At 37.4% G+C, this 22,045-nt stretch overlaps 1 protein-coding gene across 1 annotated transcript in view; it reads right to left on the minus strand.

The window, feature by feature from the left end:
- LOC101546507 (transmembrane protease serine 11C-like) overlaps positions 1 to 22,045 on the minus strand; it is a 58,755-nt gene that overhangs the window by 29,670 nt on the left and 7,040 nt on the right. Inside the window, exons 2-4 of the mRNA XM_055139999.1 lie at positions 18,177 to 18,292; positions 6,533 to 6,651; positions 1,932 to 1,999 (exon numbers count right to left, since the gene is read on the minus strand). Coding sequence (XP_054995974.1) covers positions 1,932 to 1,999; positions 6,533 to 6,651; positions 18,177 to 18,292 — 303 coding nt within the window. The remainder of the gene's footprint in view (positions 1 to 1,931; positions 2,000 to 6,532; positions 6,652 to 18,176; positions 18,293 to 22,045) is intronic.

Here is a 22,045-nt window from a genome sequence, read left to right on the forward strand (position 1 = left end):
ACCGTCCTTTAGGCAAAAGTCATTAGGCAACAGGCAAAATCTCCCTCTCATCCCAGTAGTTATAAAATCCTTTTAGTCCTTTATTTCAAGAAAAGTAGGATTTAGTTCTGGCCTTTCTCCCAATTACACAAATCTTTAGTCTTTCTTGTCTACTTCAGCTCACCTGGTGTTTTGACAGCCCTACATTAGACGCAGTTTGAGTATGTTTATATTAATAGCAGAGAACAAACATATAAAGTGCCGGGGTGAGAGGATACGGGAAGAGGTTGGTGAGACCGTGGAGATCAGATTCGTGCTCTGGACTAAGTAAGGATCTGAAAGCTGTGGCAAACTGTCAGAGGATATTTTGTAGTGAATGAATTGCTCTTCCAATTCACTTTCTGTGGAGATGTATGGAGGTTCTACTCATAATCCTGCATGGACTTTGGATTGTGGTAGAGCAGGAGTTAAACTTGGAGATCAAACAAGCTGATACAATAGTCTACGTAAGACCTCTGGGGTTACTACTATTGCTTAACTAATCAAGGCGTTCACTAATTTATACCCTGTTTTGGGACCACACCCAGAGCTGCCCAGGGGCTGCTCCTGGCTCTGTGCTCAGGAGTGACCCCCGCTGGTGCTCAGGGACCAAATGTGATGCTGGAGATCCCAGCAGGTTAGCTGCACGCCAAGTAAGTGATCGTACAAGGTCCTGAACGATCTCTCTGGCTCTATGGCTTGATTTTTTTCTTCTTTAATAGTACGTGTGACTTGAGCTATGCTTGCTTCACTTTCCTCATGTGTACAATGAAAAACTAGCATATGCATGCAATATGGGGTTGTTAATATAAAATTATCTGGTCAACCGATTACTTAAAAATAAGCCAAGAAAATAAAGTAGCACAAGCATTCATTTTAAGGAAATGTAGATTCCAAAGCATATTACAATTTTTACTTTGATTTCACAGTTAAGGTATTTTATACGTAGTCAAGATGCTCCATTTCCCAACTATTGTATGAATAAGCATCTTCACAGAAAAAAAAAACAGTTGTATAATTGGACTGTAAGAGGGGCAGGAAGGTAAAGTAAAAGAAGAAATGTAGGTGAGTAGAGCTACATATGCACTGTGTGAGTGTTAGAGATTCTGGCAAAATGTACACACTCAGTTTCAGCCTATTCTCAAGTGGAAATGTGGGACCACTATGGCTAAATAGTTTGACTTTTCATCACTTTCAGTGTCAGGTGAATGAGGCCGATTGTTGTTACTGTTGTTGGCATATCCAATACGCCACGGGTAGCTTGCTAGGCTCTGCCGTTCGGGCAGGATACTCTCGGTAGCTTGCCGGGCTCTCTGAGAGGGATGGAGACTTTTAGGGCATCCTTCAATCGCCCTTAGAGGTGTTGCCATGGTGCACACCTTATTTGAACCCCATCAAATATGGTGTGGGAATAATGGGTATTAAGTGTCTTATGGTCTGGAGAGCGGCCTGGAGCGTGGCGGTGGCTGGGTAGTGGAGGTCCTCACATTAGTAGTAGACTTTTCATCAAAAAATGTTAAATTTACCAAATTTTACATTTAACCTTTAATTCTATACTAAATTTGGACTTTGGGGTTCAGAGTTTACCACTCTTGCATCAGATGTGGTATATTTGGTTCTCTACAGATTTTACATTTTCTGTATGAACTTGTGCACTAAATGAAAATATAACCATGATGTAATCTTACTATGATGCAATCAGTAAGGATTCTTGGTTCTGGTTTCAAGTTAATTTTTTTCCCAATTAATCTTGTATACCTTCTTTAACATTTGAAAATACTAGTGACTTCAAGACTCCAATTCCAAATTTATATCTACTTTTAAGTTGTATGCAAGAAAAGATAGTTTTTGAGGGCAATATATGATTTCAAGGGACAAATTCCTTTTTTGTGCCTACAAGCTACTTTACATACCTTACTTGTACAACATGTGATTTGATAAACTGTCTTCCCAGCTTGGAGCCATGAAATGTCTCATTTATCTGTTACAATGTAAAAAGGAAAATTACCTATGTTTAATTAAAACATTAAAAACTTTTCAAGTGTAGAATTTCCAAATATATACAATGTAAATAAAACCATATAAGAAGCCTTATGTTTCCATTATTCATCTTCACCTTTATCAATAAATGCTCAAAACAGTTTCATTTTACCACTGCCCCCAATCCAGGAACTAAATATTTTAATAATAACATCAAATATGTGATGTTAAAATGGCTGCAGATCATGTCCTCATTAAGAAAAGTACTTTATCTGTGCTAAACATACGCCTTTCTGAAAATAATTGTTACACCAATTAAGTTCATTTACTTAAAGCTCTGAAATCAGTAAGTCATGTAATAGTGCTATTTTTTTGTACGTGATACTTAATTATATGCATTTTTACTTTCTAACAATAGAATGGTAGAACAGTTGAATTTAAGAATCAACTAATATAGTCAGTCTTTCCTGCTCAGACTTTTATTGAGCACTAATACTATGAAGCTTAGCACAAATGTCCCCAGAAGATGTTTCTAAAATTTTATAAACTATGGCAGTCCCCTTCCTGTGTGACTCTCAGCCATTTCTCCTATATTTCAATAATATGTTGCCAGCAGTTTTAAGGTTGGACTCATAGAAATTTCTTTGAGAAATCTTTCTCACCTGTTCCTGACCTCAATGATAATTACCCACAACTAGAATTTTACAGAGCGCCAGATATCAGATTTGCAACACCTAGGATTTTTAGTTTGGTAATGGTAGACCTTTCAAGATAGCAACTCATTATTGAAATTACAGATTTAGTTTACTTTCCTATTGGTACAAAGCAGTTAGAATGTGCTAACATATTCAATAAATATTTACTGAAATAGAATGATAAATAAGATAGATAAATATTTTCTGGAAATAGGATTAAGAAGAAAATAAGCAACAAAGGAAGAAGTATTTAAAATATAATATTTTAAGATCATGTTAGATGTGAAATAAAATAAAATGAGTCATTTTGGGGATAGTATTTGGGTAATCAATTAAGATTTCTTTAAAAAGAATTGGGTGAGACCTAAAAGATGAACTCTGACAATCTGTTTTTTCTTGTGCTTTTATATTACTTTAAGGATTTATTTGTATGTATTATGTATAATGTGTCAATTTTATTTATTAATGTTTTATAGTTTTTGTTGTTATTATGGCCGTTTAGAAATAATACCCTCTGCTAATTTTGGTTATTAAGAAAGAAATTACTTTTTATATATTGTTCTGGTATTTGCTCATATTATAAAACACAGTTATTATTTCTATGACCTTTTCTATTTAGTCTTTGAAATTTCATATATTTAATATTTAATATATAATAATAACATAGCAATAGTAACTTATGTCCTATTCTTCATTTTAATATCTACCTATTACTTTTTTCTTATTTTATTGTTGTGGACAGTGCTTGGCTTATTTCTTTGATTCATAAAAAAGATAATAAAAAGTAAGAACATAAAAGCAAGTCATGCAGTATTTGTCCTCTCTAATTTAACATGTCTCCCTTAGCTCCATCTATGTTGCAGCACAAGACAAGATTCCATGTTTTCTTTAGTTGAGTAACATTCCATTGTGTGTACCACGACTTTTTTATTATTTGCTCATTTGGAATTGGAGTTTTTTCCATATCTTTCATATTATAAATAGCACTGATATTAACATGGATGTCATATATAATTTTTAATCAATAGTCAAGGAGCCTAGGGTGTTAGATGAAATAAAGAAAACCTTTTCAACAAATGACATTGGGAAAAATGAAGAATCATGTGGAGCAAAGAAAAAATAAAAGAGGAGGAAGAAGAAGAAGGAGGAGGAGGAGGAGGAGGAGGAGGGGGAGGAGGAGAAGGAGGCAGCGGTAGCAGCTGAACCACATCTTATATCATGTATGAAAGTTAACTTAAAATGAATTATATATCTTTATATTGATCATATTTCATAAAATACACTAAGAAAAACATTGACAAATATCTCCAAACTATTGACCTTAGGGGTATATTCAATGGATCAAAGTGTTTAGCTAAGATTCAAAAAGGGACGATAAGAGGCCGGAGCAATAGTATATCAGGTAGACTCTTGCCTTGCACCTGTGTTTGGTTCCTGGCACCCCATATGGTCCTCAGAGCTCACCACATGTGTTCCTTGAGTGCAGAGCCAGGAGTAAGCTATAAACACTCCAACCCCCCCCCCCCCCCCACAAAAAGAAACAATTGGGAATTTATAAAACTAAAAACTTTTTGTATGGTGAAAAAAATGGATAAAATAAAAGACATCTTACTGAGTAGGAGATAATATTTTCACTTTATAATCTGGTGAGAGGGCTAATATCAAGACATTTAAATCTCTCACAAAACCTCAAACAAACAAAAAACAACTCCATTAAAAAATAAGGAGAGGACATGAACTGATCATTTTTTAAAGAAGACATAATTTTGATCAACAGACATATAAGATACTCATCATAATAATCACTGATTACCAGGAAAATGTAAATCAAAACAAGGAGATAACACCACACAACAATGGGTTATGTTCAGAAGGCCAGAAACAGTCAAGTATTGGCAGGAATGTGGAATAAAAGGAATCTTAATTCGTTGTTGCTTGAAATGAACTCCCTCAGCCTCTATGAAAAACAGTATAGAGACCACCCAGAAGCTCAGAAATTGAACTCCACCTGACCCAGTGGTTTCAATCCTTGGTATCTATTGATTACATTTTTATTTCTTCTATCCTTGTTTTCAACTGTAGAAAAGAACACTAGCTCATTATAGTTTTTATTAGTTGTTTTGTGTTACTTGAAGTGTGAGTAGTAGCTCATAGTGTTGGGTGAAATGTTCAAAAATCCCTGGATCTTTTTTAATTCTTCATGGTTAGAAACTACAAGCACAATGATTTCTATTTATAAATAAGGATCTTAGTTATAAAAGGTCTTGGATAAGAGTGTATAATAATTTTGCATTTAGGATTACTGATAGAAGTTTATTTTTCTGATATATTTTAAAGGGCATGAAATGAATTATTATTAAAGTAATTTTCACTCTGAGATGCAGCTAACCGATATCAGATATCAAATTGTACCATAATATTTTCTTTAACTTTTTTTTTACTTCTGAGGAAGTGTGGGTAGTTGATATAGAGCAAGTAGATAACACTTGTGTTTTTGACATGTGTTCAAAATTCTAATTTTTTCTCTCATAATTAAGTATATATGTATAATACATACTATTACATAAATAAAATTCATATATAAACATCTATATTTGTATGCAGATACAAATATAATATAAGGAGCAAGGTTCTTCTATACTGAGATATATATACATATATGCATACATATACATATACATATATACATATATATAAGGGGAAACTGCATGCAAAGCAATTTCATGGTTCAATTTCCAACACTGCATATTGATTTCAGCATTACCAGGAATGACCCCTGAATACAGAGATAAGAGTAGTTCCTGAGCACTGTTGGGTATGTTAAAAATATTCCCCTCCTCCACAAGTGACATATATTTAATTCTGGTGCATTCCATAGAAAATCTGCCATTTAATAAACTGTGCCAAAGAAAGGCATATGCACACACTAGATTCAGCTATTTTTAGCGGGAAATTGAAAAGATTTTTTGTTGGATCTTAAAACATAAAGTTCAGCATAGAACAATATATATATTTTTAATTTTTAAATAAAACACCGTGAGATAGAATTACAGACTTACACACTTTCGTGATTACATTTCAATCATACAATGGTCGAATACCCATCCCTCCACCAGTGCACATTCTCCACCACCAATGTCCCCAGTATCCCTCCTGCCACCCCCACCCCCAGAACAACATTCTTAAATAGTTATTTAAAGTTTTCACTCTATAATGATAAATTCAAAAAGATAATATTTATTTTGAGCAATTTAATCTCTCCTATGTTGGCTATTCTTCTTCTTTTTTTTTTTTTGCTTTTTGGGTCACACCTGGCAATGCACAGGGGTTACTCCTGGCTCTGCACTCAGGAATTACTCCTGGCAGTGCTCAGGGGACCTTATGGGATGCTGGGAATCGAACCTGGATCGGCCGCGTGCAAAGCAAACGCCCTACCAGCTGTGCTATCACTCCAGCCCCATGTTGGCTATTATTCTTCCTGAAGAACTGATATATAAAATATTTTATGAACAGAACTATTATGACTAGGTCAGATATCTTGGAGGTGGGATTTGTTTTATTCATTAAATTTATTAATGTATTAGACATATTCAATGACAGAAATTTCAGTAAATTGTCAGTAATTTCTTAGATATTCTCTAAATATATCTGACTTTATTTTTTATGCATAAGTTTTTAGCTGAATTTCTCTAAGAACTGACTATCCTAATATTGAACTTAGGGAATGGTAAGAAATAGTGGGAAATTACAATTATTTCAACTTAGTAATTAATAGGATCCGGATACTTCTAGGCTAATAGCATATTAAAGTATAATGCAAAGAAAAAAGTGAAACTTACCAAAGACATTACTTTTATATTTAGGTTGATATACTGACTTGAATATGGTTTTTCAAACATGAGGTCATAATCAATGTTTTTGGCTTTAAAGCTGATGTGATAGTAAAGCGATGTCTTCCCTGCAAAAAGAAAGAAAATACTTTGGTTCTCATTATGTTACTGCTTTTATCATTGAGAAATTAAAATAGAGTATTCTGATAACATATTAGGTAACTTAACATTCTAACAGTTTTGATTCTTAGGGATTATTCAAATCACTTTGGTAGTGGGATTTTTATTAGATTCTAACCTATTTCAAGAATGCATTTAGAATTTTTACACGTAAAATTTCAATGTGTTAACTTTCAAGTTTCAAGATAGATATATTACTATCAGAAGAAATAATATTAAAGCATAATTATTCTATCCTTATGATCATCATGGATTGCCCTAAGGAAAACCACTGAAGTCCTAGATTTTATTATTTGGAAATAAAAATGAATAACATAGAAAGCAAAATGAGGGAAGACTTTTAATTGAAAGTGAAATAGAATGAAAGAACCAAATTTCAAACATTAGGAAAATTAAGCAGAATGAAAAAGGGATTTTTGGTGGTCTGTGCTATGAGATTGTTTTACATCAAAATAAATAATAGCAGGTACTGGTGAAGATGTCAAAAAGAAAAAGGGAACCTCTTACACAGCTTATGGGAATGTAAATTGGTACAACCATTTCAGAGAACACAATGAAGCTTCCTCAGGACTAAAAATAGAGGGGCTGGAGCCATAGCACAGCGGGTAGAGCTCTTGCCTTGCACGAGGCCAATCTGGGTTCAATTCCCAGCATCCCATATGGTCCTCTGAGCACCACCAGGGACATTTCCTGAGTTCAGAGCCAGGAGTGACCTCTGTGCATTGCCAGGTGTGACCCAAAAAGCCAAAAAAAAAAAAAGACTAAAAATAGAGTGACCATATCATCCTGTAATCCCATTTTTTGGGTTTTCTATCCAGAGAATAGGAAAATATCAACTAGAAGAGTTGATATTTGAATATCATTCTAATGCTTATTGCAGAAAATTTATAATATATAAGATAGGGAAAGATTTGAAATGCCCATCAAGAGATGAGTGAATAAGGACAGTTTGGTATATAACAATACATGTATATCATACCTATGATGTAATACTAACTAGCTATAAAGAGATAAAATCCTGGCCTGAGAGATAATTCAGATGGGAGGGTGGTTGCCGTGCATGTGACTGATTCAGATTTACTCTCTGACACTGCATGTGATCCTCTGAGCACCTCCAGGAGTGATCCCTGAACACAAAGCCAAGAGTAAGTCTGTGCACTCCTGGGTGTGTTCCCGCCCCCCACAAAAAGATAAAATTTTATTTGCAGCAAAATTTAAGAAACTTGAGAGGATTATGTGAAGCAAAAAAAATGGAGGGAGAAAATACAAATATTGAGTGATATCACCTAAGTGTGTACCATAGGGAAAAACATCAGGTTTGGGGTATTTATTTCATTTTTGCTTTATGAAGGTGTGTAAAATTTGGGGGAGATGGTTTCTCAAGCCATGCTAAGGAGGCTTAGGGGGCCCTTCCAGAAACTCTTGTTTAAATGCAAGGGACCAGATACACAGTCAGGCCCTGCAGTTCTGGAGATGGGTCAGATCAACTCAGATGTCCCCAGAGCTGCAAGTGCTAATATCTGGTGCTGGGTATCAAGCCACAGCTGTCCACAAGCAGTGTAAGCACCCTACCCTCTGTACTGTAACTCTAGCCCCTAGCATGAGTCCTCAGCAATACAGGCAATTCTGCCTAATTAGTTTGCTTTCAACTACTTCTACATTTCTCCTTCTATGAGAATGATATTTACTTCATTTAGAACACTGCTCTCATATCCCAGAACCTTTTCTCCTTTCTCTCAATAACAGATTTCTGATATACCCAGAATATATTTCTACTATAAATTAATGATATGAAACCACTGAATACATGTATATATGTGTATATATGTTCATACATATATGTATATACTTATACATATATGTTTACATGCTATATCATATATATAAATATATACATATATTTTGGTGACAGCAGCTTGGAAGGTGCTGATATCCAAGATTCAGCTATAGATTGAGGTGGGTCCTGTTCATTGTAGGCGACCATGAAGCACTTAGGTTTTGACTGGATAGTCTGTGAGCTCTATGTAAACCAGAATTAAGAAAATATACTCCAATGAGCCAAAGAGATAGTACAGAGGTTAAGCATTTGCCTTTTATGTAACTGACCACTATTGGGTGGCTGGTACCACATATTTACCTATGAGCACTGTCAGAAGAGATCCCTGAGCACAGAGCCAGGAGTAAGACCTGAGACCTCATGATTGTGGCTAAAATTTTAAGAATGAATAAAAAGAAAATGCACATCTAAACAGGATGCAATTAATGACCCAAAGTTACTAAGAAATTTTTGAAAAAGGATACTTAAGAAAGTCTCTTTAGAATGCGAATGGAAGATTACTTAAATAGAAATTACAGAATATCAGCAATATCTATGGCTGACATTTGGATAAAACATGTTTTTCATAATTGGATTGATATTATTATTTATTTATTCTTTTTTCACTATATAAACAGTGACTGTGCTTCCCTGGGCAAATTTACCTGATATCAATTTTTATGTTCATAGCTGCATTAGTTTCACTAGCTTATGTCTTCTGTCAGATTTCTCATCTATTCTTTTGATTTAAAAAACGACTTTAAATAACCTAAGACTGGACTAGATATTTATAACATTGTATAGTAAAAGTTTCAGAATGGAAGGGGACGTGTGGGGATGATTTTACTATGTATGTGTATGCATGTCTGCGTGTATGTGTGTATTTTAGTTTTTAGAAATAAGTATTTGGGGGATCCTAAATGAGGTTCAGAGGTCTTGTGGCAATTCCTGAGATAGTTGGCCGGGCAGCTTGATGGCTCGTGCCAAGGATGCCTCTGCTTCTGGGCCCTCCTCTGGCGCTTGGAGGCTTTTTAAATTTTTTTATTTTTTAATAGAATCACTGTGAGATAAAGCATTACAAAGCTGTTCATGATTAAGTTTCAGTCATACAATGTTCCAACACCCATCCCTCCACCAGTGTAATTTCCCAGCATCGGTGTTCCCAGTCATCTTTTCACCCCTCCAAGACAGTCCCCCATCCCTGTACTTAATTTTATTTAATTTTATTTTTTAAATTTTTAAAAATTTTTTAATTAGTGAGTCACAGTGAGGGTACAGTTACAGATTCAAACATTTTGTGCTTGTTTTTCCCTCATGCAGTGTTCGGGAGCCCATCCCTCCACCAGTGTCCATTCTCCACCACCAATGAACCCAGTGTCCCTCCCACCCCCCACCCCACCCCGCCTCTGTGGCAGAGCATTGAAATTTGTTCTCTCTCTCTCTCTCTCTCTCTCTCTCTCTCTCTCTCTCTCTCTCTCTCTCCTTTTGGGTGTTGTAGTCTGCAATAGGGGTATTGAGTGGCTATCATGTTCGGTCACTAGTCCACTAGTCCATTAGTCCACTAGTCCACTAGTCCACTTTCAGCGTGCATTTCCCTCACCACGCGGGATCTCCGCTTTGGAGCTGTAACTAGTGATACTGAGCGGGCCTGTGGCGTCAGGGACCAAACTGGGATCAGCGGGGTGCCAGCATGCATCCTGCCCTCAGTACTATCTTCAAGACTCAAAAATCTGTGCTTTTAAATGGAAACAAGTTGGCCCAAAATATGGCACACTTCAGACCCATTAAATCAAGTTAGTGAGTGAAGAAATCTAACATATTGATCAAGGAAGTTGATTTATTTTTTTTTAATGTCACTTGTTCTGTACAAATATTCAAGGTCATACATATACTATAGGCTGATAATTAACTAATTGCTGAGGGACAGAAAAATGAATCCCTGAGTCAAAAATCCTTGCCAGCTGAAAGGCAGTAAGGGTTTATGTCCAACTCCTCATCTTCCCAGCAAAAATGGTAACTTCTGGAAGGACTGCTAGATGGAACACTCCAAGTTCTCCTGTTGTCTGTAAAGTTGATATTTCCAACTCCCTTGTCCCCGTAGTCCCCTGTCCCTCAATGCACAATGAATGAGAGCTTCGCCCCCTGACTTTTTGACTTGTGTCTCTTCCCTAACTGGTACCACCCCCACTGAAGGCAAGCAAGATAGTTTAGAGTTGGCCATAAAAAAAATTAGAGAATGGGTGGAAGTCCAGTTTAAGGTTAAGGCACTAAACTTTTTTTTTTTTTAATAATTCTCTATTTATTAAAAACGTTCTTCGCATAGCTTAAATAACATGATTACATTAATGTTGGCATATATATCTTAAATTAATTTATTTTTTAACTAGTGAATCATTGTGAGGGTACAATTACTGATTTACACATTTTCGTGCTTGTGTTTCCCTCACACAATGTTCGAGAACCCATCCCTCCACCAGTGTCCATTCTCCACCACCAATGAACCCAGTATCCCTCCCACCCCCCCACCCCGCCTCTGTGGCAGGGCATTCCCTTTTGTTCTCTCTCTCTTTTTGGGTGTTGTGGTTTGCAATAAGGGTACTGAGTGGCCATCGTGTTCAGTTTCTAGTCTACTTTCAGCACGCATCTCCCTTCCCGCACGAGATCTCCAACCACATTTTATTATTTATTTTTTTTATTTTTTATTTATTTTTAATTTTTTAATTTTTTTTATTAGTGAATCACTGTGAGGGTACAGTTACAGATTTAGACATTTTTGTGCTCATGTTTCCCCCATACAAAGTTCGACAACCCATCCCTTCACCAGTGCCCATTCTCCACCACCCGTGAACCCAGCAACCCTCCCACACTCCCCAGTTCCGTCTCCCCCCACCCCACACTACCACTATGGCAGGGTATTCCCTTTTGTTTTCTCTCTCTGATTAGGTGTTGTGGTTTGCAATAAAGGTGTTGAGTGGCCATTGTGTTCAGTCTCTAGTCTACATTCAGCACGCGTCACCCTTCCCCCGTATGACCTCCAACCACATTTTACTTGGTGTTCCCTTCTCTGAGTTGCCCAGAATGAGAGACCAGCGTCCAAGCCATGGAGACAGCCTCCTGGTACTTATTTCTACTATTCTTGGGTGTTAGACTCCTATTCTATTATTCTATATTCCACAGATGAGTGCAATCTTTCTATGTCTCTCTCTCTCTTTCTGACTCATTTCACTTAGCATGATACTTTCCATGCTGATCCACTTATATGCAAACTTCATGACCTCATTTTTTCTAACAGCTGCATAGTATTCCATTGTATAGATGTACCAACTTTCCTCAAGATAGTCGAAGCCATCTACCACAAGCCTACGGCAAGCATTATCCACAATGGAGAAAAACTAAGGGCCTTTCCTCTAAGATCAGGCACAAGACAAGGATGCCCACTCTCACCACTTCTCTTCAATATAGTACTGGAAGTACTTGCGATAGCTGTTAGACAAGAAAAAGAGATTAAGGGCATCCAGATAGGGAAGGAAGAAATCAAACTCTCACTATTTGCAGATGATATGATACTATATCTAGAGAAGCCTAAAGCCTCTACTAAGAAACTCTTAGAAACAATAGACTTATACAGTAAAGTTGCAGGCTACAAAATCAATACCCAAAAATCCATGGCCTTCCTATATACAAACAATGAGACAGAGGAAAGGGACATGAAAAAAGGAATCCCATTCACAATCGTGCCCCAGAAAATCAAGTACCTCGGAATCAGCCTAACCAAGGAAGTAAAAGACTTCTACAAAGAAAACTATAAAATGCTACTCCATGAAATAAAAGAAGACATGAGGAAATGGAAACATATACCTTACTCATGGATAGGGAGAATCAATATTGTCAAAATGGCAATACTCCCTAAGCATTATACAGATTCAACGCGATCCCTATAAGGATACCCATGACATTCTTCAAAGAAACAGATCAAGCAATCCTAAAATTCATATGGAACAACAAACACCCACGGATAGCTAGAACAATTCTTGGGAAAAGGATGATGGGAGTCATCACCCTCCCCAACCTCAAACTTTACTACAAAGCGGTAACAATTAAAACAGCATGGTACTGGAACAAAGGCAGACCCGCAGACCAATGGATCAGGGTGGAATATCCCTACACACAACCCCAAATATACGATCATCTAATCTTTGATAAGGGAGCAAGAGATGTGAAGTGGAGCAAGGAAAGCCTCTTTAACAAATGGTGCTGGCACAACTGGACAACCACATGCAAAAGAATGGGCATAGACCTCGACCTGACACCATGCACAAAAGTCAGATCAAAATGGATTAAGGACCTCAACATCAGACCACAAACCATAAGGTACATTGAAGACAAGGTCGGCAAAACCCTCCACGATATTGAAGATAAAGGTATCTTCAAAGATGACATGGAACTAAGCAATCTAGTAGAAACAGAGATCAACAAATGGGACTACATTAAACTAAAAAGCTTCTGCACCGCAAAAGATACAATGGCCAAAATACAAAGACTATCTACAGAATGGGAAAGGATATTTACACAATACCCATCAGATAAGGGGTTGATATCAAGGGTATATAAAGCACTGGTTGAACTCTACAAGAAGAAAACATCCAACCCCATCAGAAAATGGGGCGAAGAAATGAATAGAAACTTTCCCAAGGAAGAGATACGAATGGCGAAGAGGCACATGAAAAAGTGCTCTGCATCACTAATCATCAGAGAGATGCAGATCAAAACAACCATGAGATACCACCTCACACCACAGAGACTGGCACACATCCAAAAGAACAAAAGCAACCACTGTTGGAGAGGATGTGGGGAGAAAGGGACCCTTCTACACTGCTGGTGGGAATGCCGACTAGTTCAGCCCTTTTGGAAAACAATATGGACGATACTCAAAAAACTAGAGGTTGAGCTTCCATTTGACCCAGCAATACCACTGCTGGGAATATATCCCAGAGGAGCAAAAAAGTATAGTCGAAATGACATCTGCACTTATATGTTCATCGCAGCACTGTTTAGAATAGCCAGAATCTGGAAAAAACCTGAGTGCCCTAGAACAGATGACTGGCTGAAGAAACTTTGGTACATCTATCCAACCACATTTTATTTGGTGTTCCCTTCTCTATCTGAGCTGCCTTTTCCCCCAGCATGTGAGGCCAGCTTCCAAGCCATGGAGCCAACCTCCTAGTGGAATATAAAATAACAGAGTAGGAGACTAATACCCAAGAATAGTAGAAATAAGGCGCTAAACTTTTTAGGTAAGTACCACCTATGGCCCACTCATTGAATCAAACGTTTACTCTCTTCATTATAGAACAAGCACTCTAGGGCCCTCGGGGTAAGCCTTTTCTCCACAGTACCCCACTCCTATTCTTGTGGAGGCTCTTCTTTTCTTTCAGTAGACTCACTCAGTGTTCAGTGATGACTGAAGCATTTGTAAATTCTCCTGCATTTCACTCCAAGAGCCTGCTCCCGCTCCAAAAATAGGATAATAATATGGGATCAGGTGAAGAAGAAAAAGCAGTTGTCTCAGAGTGCAAATTTATGATTTTTTGGTTTGTCCAACTGTCTTTGTGTAACTAATTACGGGCTCAAGTGCAAGAGTAGTTATTGTATGGAGATGACTCATTGCTTCTAGGTTTGGAGTCTGAAGGAGACAAGTAGAAAATCTTTAAATGACATTGAAATTTAATCCAAAGGGGAAGGACCATGCGGCTACTGTGTATGATTTGAAAAATGATTCGGTTAAAAAGCATAAAGTTAATTTTATCAGTCTGAGATTTGATTTATTTTGTGCTGACTGTGAATTTTCTGTTTTGTTTGGGGGCCACACCCAGCTGTGCTCAAGGCTTATTCCTGACTGCACTTAGGGATCACCCCTGACGGGCCTCAGGCAACTATATGGGATGCCAAGGATGGAACGCAGGTCAGCTTGTGCAAGGCTAGTACCATGCCCACTGGACAGTCACTCAGGCCGCAATAATATGTAGATTGTAAAAAGATTATAATTTACTAAGTTTTGAAATATATACCAGATACGCTGCCATTTATAAGGTAAAAAAAGACACATAATAACTAAAAACTAGTATAATTTTCATGTGAATTTTAATGTAAATGCATGTAAATTTTAGCTCAAAGCATAGTCACTGTCACTGTCATCCTGTTGTTCATCAATTTGCTCAAGCAGGCACCAGTAATGTCTCCATTGTGAGACTTGTTACTGTCTGTGAGACTTGTTGCTGTTTTTTGGCATATCAAATACGCCACGGGGAGCTTGCCAGGCTCTGCCATTCAGGTGAAATACTCTCAGTAGCTTGCTGGGCTCTCCTACAGGGGCAGAGGAATCAAACCCTGGTTGGCCACGTGCAAGGTGAACGCCCTACCCGCTGTGCTATCGCTCCAGCCCCAAAGCATAATAGAAAGACACATATCCCAGTTTAAATACTTAGACAGCTTAAAGTATTCCTGAAATCTTTGACCTGAGAGCTATTGAATTTTCCAAGTGACCTCTTAGACAGAACCTAAGAGAAAAGTCTCCCCCTCCCCCTACACTGCAGGTGGTCTGTATGTGGTTCATAGGAAACTTGTATGCATTATTACTCTGGAAGACTGGCTGTTCAAACGGCTGAACGGTACCACATCCTCATCTCTCAGTTAAAGGAGTCTCAAGTGTCTCTAGATATTCCAGATATGATTGATTGCAATCTATTATGCTCACGAATTAGTGAGGGTCTAATTTCTTTGTTTTGGTTTTTTTTTTTGCTTTTTGGGTCACACCCGGCGATGCACAGGGGTTACTCCTGGCTCTGCACTCAGGAATTACCCCTGGCGGTGCTCAGGGGACCATATGGGGTGCTGGAAATCGAACCTGGGTCGGCCGCGTGCAAGGCAAACGCCCTCCCCGCTGTGCTATCGCTCCAGCCCCAGTGAGGGTCTAATTTCTAAGGCCATCTTGGCCTCTTCCAAATTCTTTTATAAGCTTTATGTAAAAATACCTTTATCTACTCTTCAATTATTGGGGCAATTGTAGTGTATGAGAAATTCAAGCACAATAACTTGTGTAAATATCCATATGTCTATAGGGGCACAATGCTGCCACAACACATCACCATCATTATCAAAGTACCAATATCCCTCTGTCACTGTTCACTGGATCTTTTAGCTCACCATCCCCCCCCCCCCCAAACCCCTTTGTATCTCTCATTTTGTGGTCCGGTCTAAGGGTTTGTTTTTAGTGGAAACTCTCCTGCTTTGATGTGTTTATTACTATATCTCACTTGAGTAGATCATAAATCTCACTTGCGCAGATCCTCTGTTTCCAGCTCATTTGAGCATTATTTTAAGTATAAAAGCTGATAAATATATAAAGGACTTTAATTTATTCTATCAGTCACAAGGTAGAACCAAAACGGGGAATTAAAAAAAAGATACTAGTTATTTTTGAAAGCTAGAAATAGTTCAAAGTAAAATATAATCCTCTGAGCCCATCAGGAGTGATTCCTGAGCGCAGATCCAGGAATGAGAGCACCTAAGTAAACACTCCCAGGTGTGATCCCCTCCATAAAAAAAAGGCAACAAGATAAGCTTTTAAAGTATTTTTCCTTTACTTCTGTTTCTGGCACTTTTACATACTTCATGAGAAGCAGTAGATTATGTGTTTATGTTTTGAGTAAGTACCTTGTATTCAGAGGTTTATAGGCATCTCTAACTATTACTCTTGGTCTGGCAGAGGTAGCAGCTGACATTATCATCTACCTAGTAATCATGTTCACACAGAACCCTGCCTCTTGTTGGGCATACATAAAGGATGATGCAGAGATGGTTTTAAACACCTAGTTCTTGGGAGGATGGCCTCTATAGCCTGCTGTGTGTTCTCTTTGTCTCTATATAAATACTTACCCTCTTGTAAATTTAAGTGGATGTTTAGTCAGCTGCACTGCATCCTTCTTAGATATATATATATTTTTTTATCAGAAAATACTATGGTGGGTGGGGGGAAACTTCAAACAATAATAGTGAGTTTTTTGTTGAAATATTAAATGTAATTAAAGTGGGGAGAAAGTAAAATGAAATTTATCAGCTACAAAGGTGGGGTGGGGGGCTGGGGGGTTCGGGGGTAGGGGGGAGGTATACTGTGATTCTTGGTGGTAGAATATGTGCACTGGTGAAGGGAGGGGTGTTCAAGCATTATATGGCTGAGACTTAGGCCTGAAGGCTTTGTGATTGTTCATGTGGTGATTCAATAAAAAAAAAAAAAGAGAAAATACTATGGTGTTTTAAATTCATTGATTCCAATCTGTGAATCATGAGTTACATTGGGATGGGACTGTGATGACAGTAGATTATTCTAGGGAAAGCATTTATAAGACATACCCGTCACTGTCTTTGATTTAATAAACAATGATTCTTTTATTAATTTTTATGAATTGATTTTTATTGCAAAATCAGTTTAAACAGTGATTCTTGTTCATATATGCATTGCTTATCAAACATATGTAGCTGGAATTAACTATAAATTAATTTAAATGCATTATAAACTTAACCATAAGCTGCCTTGATTTTTTTTCTCTCAAAAATTATTATTTCTTGTAAGAACATCAGACTCTATTTCCTATGAAAAGACCTTTCTTGAAAGGGCTCATTAGTAAAGAGTAGCTTAAAGAGAAGGCAAAGAAAGTTGTAGAAAACATAGCACAAAAATCTATTTTTATTTATTTATTTATTTATTTTTCAAAAATCTATTTTTAGGAAAAAATTAAGTTGCCTATATTTTTACTATTTTAAACAATGTAAACAAAAAAATCTGTAATACTTTTAAAAGTTATTTCATCCTTCAAGAATAGGAAATGCTATATTTTAAAGAGGTTAGCATTGTAGCACTGTCATCCCACTGTTCATCAATTTGCTCAAACAGGCACCAATAACATCTCCATTGTGAGACTTGTTGTTACTGTTTTTGGCATATCGAATACACCACAGGTAGCTTGCCAGGCTCTGCCGTGCAGGCGGGATATTCTCAGTAGCTTGCTGGGCTCTCTGAGAGGGATGGAGAAATCAAACCCGGGTCTGCTGTGTGCAAGGCAAATGCCCTACCCGCTGCACTATCGCTCCAGTCCAAAAAATTGTCATTTCGGTACCATAGTTTACTCTAGTGTTAATGTTTATGTTTTAGGTGTACAATGTTACTGCACAACATGGGAATACTGCATTTTTAGGCAGAGTTTTATGAGAACACATTGTATAGAGAAAAATTTTACATTACAGACTAAGAACCTTTAGCAAAGAGCCCTCTCTTCTAAGCTTTTTTATTTGTTAACTCCTAGATCATCTCTACAGAAACTTAAGTTCAGCAAAGGTAAGGACAGTGCTGTTTTATTCATCAATGTATTACCAGAAGCAAAGCATTTATCAGGAATTAAAGAAGAGTAGGCCAAACCTCTAGATTTAGTATGTCTTAGAGCAAAGTCTCCAGTAAATATTAGCAACCGAAAGAAATTCTTCCTTGAGAATAATATTGCCTGATTCTGTTCATTCCTTCACTCTCAAAATTTCAGTTTTTCTCTATAGTGAGGTAAATAATGAATTCTGTTCTATTGGGAGGCATAAGAAAGGAACACTCACCACAGCTGACAAAGTAGGCAATGAGTCCAATGAGCACTGCGGCAGTCACAATTACTATGATGCCCAGAGTAAGCTTCCCACACCTAGTGAGTTTCATTTTTGTGGTGGGTTCTGTTCTGTGTGAAAAGAAAAAGAGAGCAGGTTTTTATGTAAGCAAATTATAGTATTCTTAGAAGTAAAGGTGAATTTCGTATAAATAAAAAAGTATATTATTTTACATTATTTCTGGGTATAGTAGATAAATGAGCTTGCAAAACAATGTATCGAATTAGCGATACAGCATCTCCTCATCTTGCTTTTATCAGTAAGTATGAAATATAATGGCAATGCTAGAAATATTTTATTCATAAATTTACATAAAAATTTTGTAGCTGTTCTACTATGGGTTAGGCATATTGTAGGAACGAAAATACATGAAAGGCATCATGTACCTCACAGTTTACTGAGATAGATAAAAAAGAGAATAATAGAGACTAGTAAATATAGCACACACACGCATTATATATATATATATATATATATATATATATACACAAAACTAGCTAGAAGAGATTAAGTATGCAAAAAATGTAGTATTAGGTAAAGAAGATCAGATATGTATAAATGTGTGAAATGATGGTGGTAACAGATTACAATATAATGTAAAGTTAGGTTTACTGAAAAGGTAAAATCTGAGCAGACTTACTCCATGAAATCAAAGAGGACATGAGGAAATGGAAACATATACCCTGCTCGTGGATAGGGAGAATCAATGTTGTCAAAATGGCAATACTCCCTAAAGCATTATACAGATTCAATGCGATCCCTATAAATATACCCATGACATTCTTCAAAAAAATGGATCAAGCAATCCTAAAATTCATATGGAATAACAAACGTCCAAGGATAGCTAAAACAATTCTTGGGAAAAAGATGATGGGAGGCATCACCATCCCCAACCTCAAACTTTACTACAAAGCAGTAACAATTAAAACAGCATGGTACTGGAACAAAGGCAGAGCCGTAGACCAATGGAACAGGGTGGAATATCCCTACACACAACCCCAAATGTATGACCATCTAATCTTTGATAAGGGAGCAAAAGAAGTGAAGTGGAGCAAGGAAAGCCTCTTTAACAAATGGTGCTGGCACAACTGGACAACCACATGCAAAAAAATGGGTTTAGACCTTGACCTGACACCATGCACAAAAGTCAGATCAAAATGGATTAAAGACCTCAACATTAGACCACAAACCATAAGGTACATTGAAGACAAGGTCGGCGAAACCCTCCACGATATTGAAGATAAGGGTATCTTCAAAGGTGACACGGAACTAAGCAATCTAGTAAAAACAGAGATCAACAAATGGGACTACATTAAACTAAAAAGCTTCTGCACCGCAAGAGATACAGTGACCAGAGTACAAAGACTATCCACAGAATGGGAAAGGATATTTACACAATACCCATCAGATAAGGGGTTGATATCAATGGTATATAAAGCACTGGTTGAGCTCTACAAGAAGAAAACATCCAACCCCATCAAAAAATGGGGCAAAGAAATGAACAGAAACTTTACCAAGGAAGAAATACGAATGGCCAAAAGGCACATGAAAAAGTGCTCTACATCACTAATCATCAGAGAGATGCAGATCAAAACAACCATGAGATACCACCTCACACCACAGAGACTAGCACACATCCAAAAGAACAAAAGCAACCGCTGTTGGAGAGGATGTGGGGAGAAAGGGACCCTTCTTCACTGCTGGTGGGAATGCCGACTGGTTCAGCCCTTCTGGAAAACAATTTGGACGACTCTCAAAAAATTAGATATTGAATTCCCATTTGACCCAGCAATACCACTGCTGGGAATATATCCCAGAGAATCAAAAAAGTACAATCGAAACAACATCTGCACATGTATGTTCATCGCAGCACTGTTTACAATAGCCAGAATCTGGAAAAAACCCGAATGCCCCAGAACGGATGACTGGTTGAGGAAACTTTGGTACATCTATACAATGGAATACTATGCAGCTGTTAGAAAAAAGGAGGTCAAGAACTTTGTAGTTAAGTGGATGGGCATGAAAAGTTTCATGCTGAGTGAAATGAGTCAGAAAGAGAGAGACAGACATAGAAAGATTGCACTCATCTATGGTATATAGAATAACAGAGTGGGAGACTAACACCCAAGAACTGTAGAAATAAGTACCAGGAGGTTGACTCCATGGCTTCGAGGCTGGCCTCACGTTCCGGGGAAAGGTCAACTCAGAGAAGCGATCATCAACTACATTGCAGTCGAAGGCCATGTGGGGGAAGGGAGTTGCGGGCTGAATGAGGGCTAGAGACTGAGCACAGCGGCCACTCAACACCTTTGTTGCAAACCACAACAGCTAATTAGAGAGAGAAAGCAGAAGGGAATGCCTTGCCACAGTGGCAGGGTGGGGTGGGGGGGAGATGGGATTGGGGAGGGTGGGAGGGACACTGGGTTTACGGGTGGTGGAGAATGGGCACTGGTGAAGGGATGGGTTCCCAAACTTTGTATGAGGGAAGTGTGAGCACAGAAGTGTATAAATCTGTAACTGTACCCTCACGGTGATTCTCTAATTAAAAATAAATAAATTAAAAAAAAAAAAAAAGTCTGAGCAGACTTGAAGTTTAAGTGAGAAGCCATCCATATATCTGGAATGTAGAGGGAACAACTTCATAGAGGTCTTGGGAAAGAAGGAATTATTTTCTATGTTAGGATGGCAGTGTGGCTGGAGCAGTGAATGAGGGGAGGTGGAGAAAGAGTTTATGTCCCAGATCATGTAGATTCTTGTGAATATATAATATATAGGAATAATTTTGACATTTTTCTGTGAATGAAATGCAGCTAGAGGAGGCATTTGAACAGAGGATCCACCAATATGATGTAATTACTCAATGGGATACTGCCTGACAATGGAAAGTAAGTTATAGGGAACAAGGGTGGAACAACAAATCATATCAATAAAGCAAATACAAGATCATGTTGACTTGGACCAAAATGGTGGGGGAGAGGGAATGGAGAGGGAAGGAAGTTTGGATATATTTTGAATACATAGATGACAGGTGACAGCACTTCCTGAGGGAATGGTGTGGATTTTGAATACAAAACAAGAAATAATAATTGTGTCTGATTTTTTTCACTTAACAGTAGAAGGATTTTTTATTTTTATCGACTGAGATGGGAATGAAAATAATGGGATTATATTTAATATAGTATTTCTTACCATGGGAATGTTATTTAGCTAAAAACTTTTCAAATATTCAGTCTCTTTATTTCAATGTCAGTATAAGTAAATTTATTTTTCTAATATAGGCAACATGATCAAAATAGTGCTAATTTTTATTTAGTATTGATGCAGTTACTATATCATCAAATTGCCCAGGACCTTTCACACTGCCCTTATGTCACCTCTGCTCTGATATTCATTCCCTCCATCCTTCTCATTGTTTGGTAGTCCAAGGCCAAGGATTCAGCATTGTTTTATACTCTTCTCTTTATTCCACAGATGAGTGAGTTAATATGGCATTTTGTTTTATCCCTCTGACTTATTTCACTTAATGTGATACCCTCCAGTTCCATGCACATTGCAGTGAAATACATGATTTCCTCTCTTCTTAGAGCTACATGTTATTTCATTGTCTAACTATTCCACAATTTCTTTATTCATTTATTTGTCTTTGCACATTTAGGTTGTTTCCATATCCTGACTATTTTACTAAATACTGCAACAAATCTTTTTGAATAGACAATTTTGTGTCTGGGGAGGAGATGCCCAAAAATGGAACTGCTTAGTTGTCTGGGTGCTCCATTCTTCTTCTTCTTCTTTTTTTTTTTTTTGCTTTTTGAGTCACACCCAGC

The sequence above is a fragment of the Sorex araneus genome, chromosome 5 (assembly GCF_027595985.1).
Source record: "Sorex araneus isolate mSorAra2 chromosome 5, mSorAra2.pri, whole genome shotgun sequence".
NCBI lineage: Eukaryota > Metazoa > Chordata > Mammalia > Eulipotyphla > Soricidae > Sorex > Sorex araneus.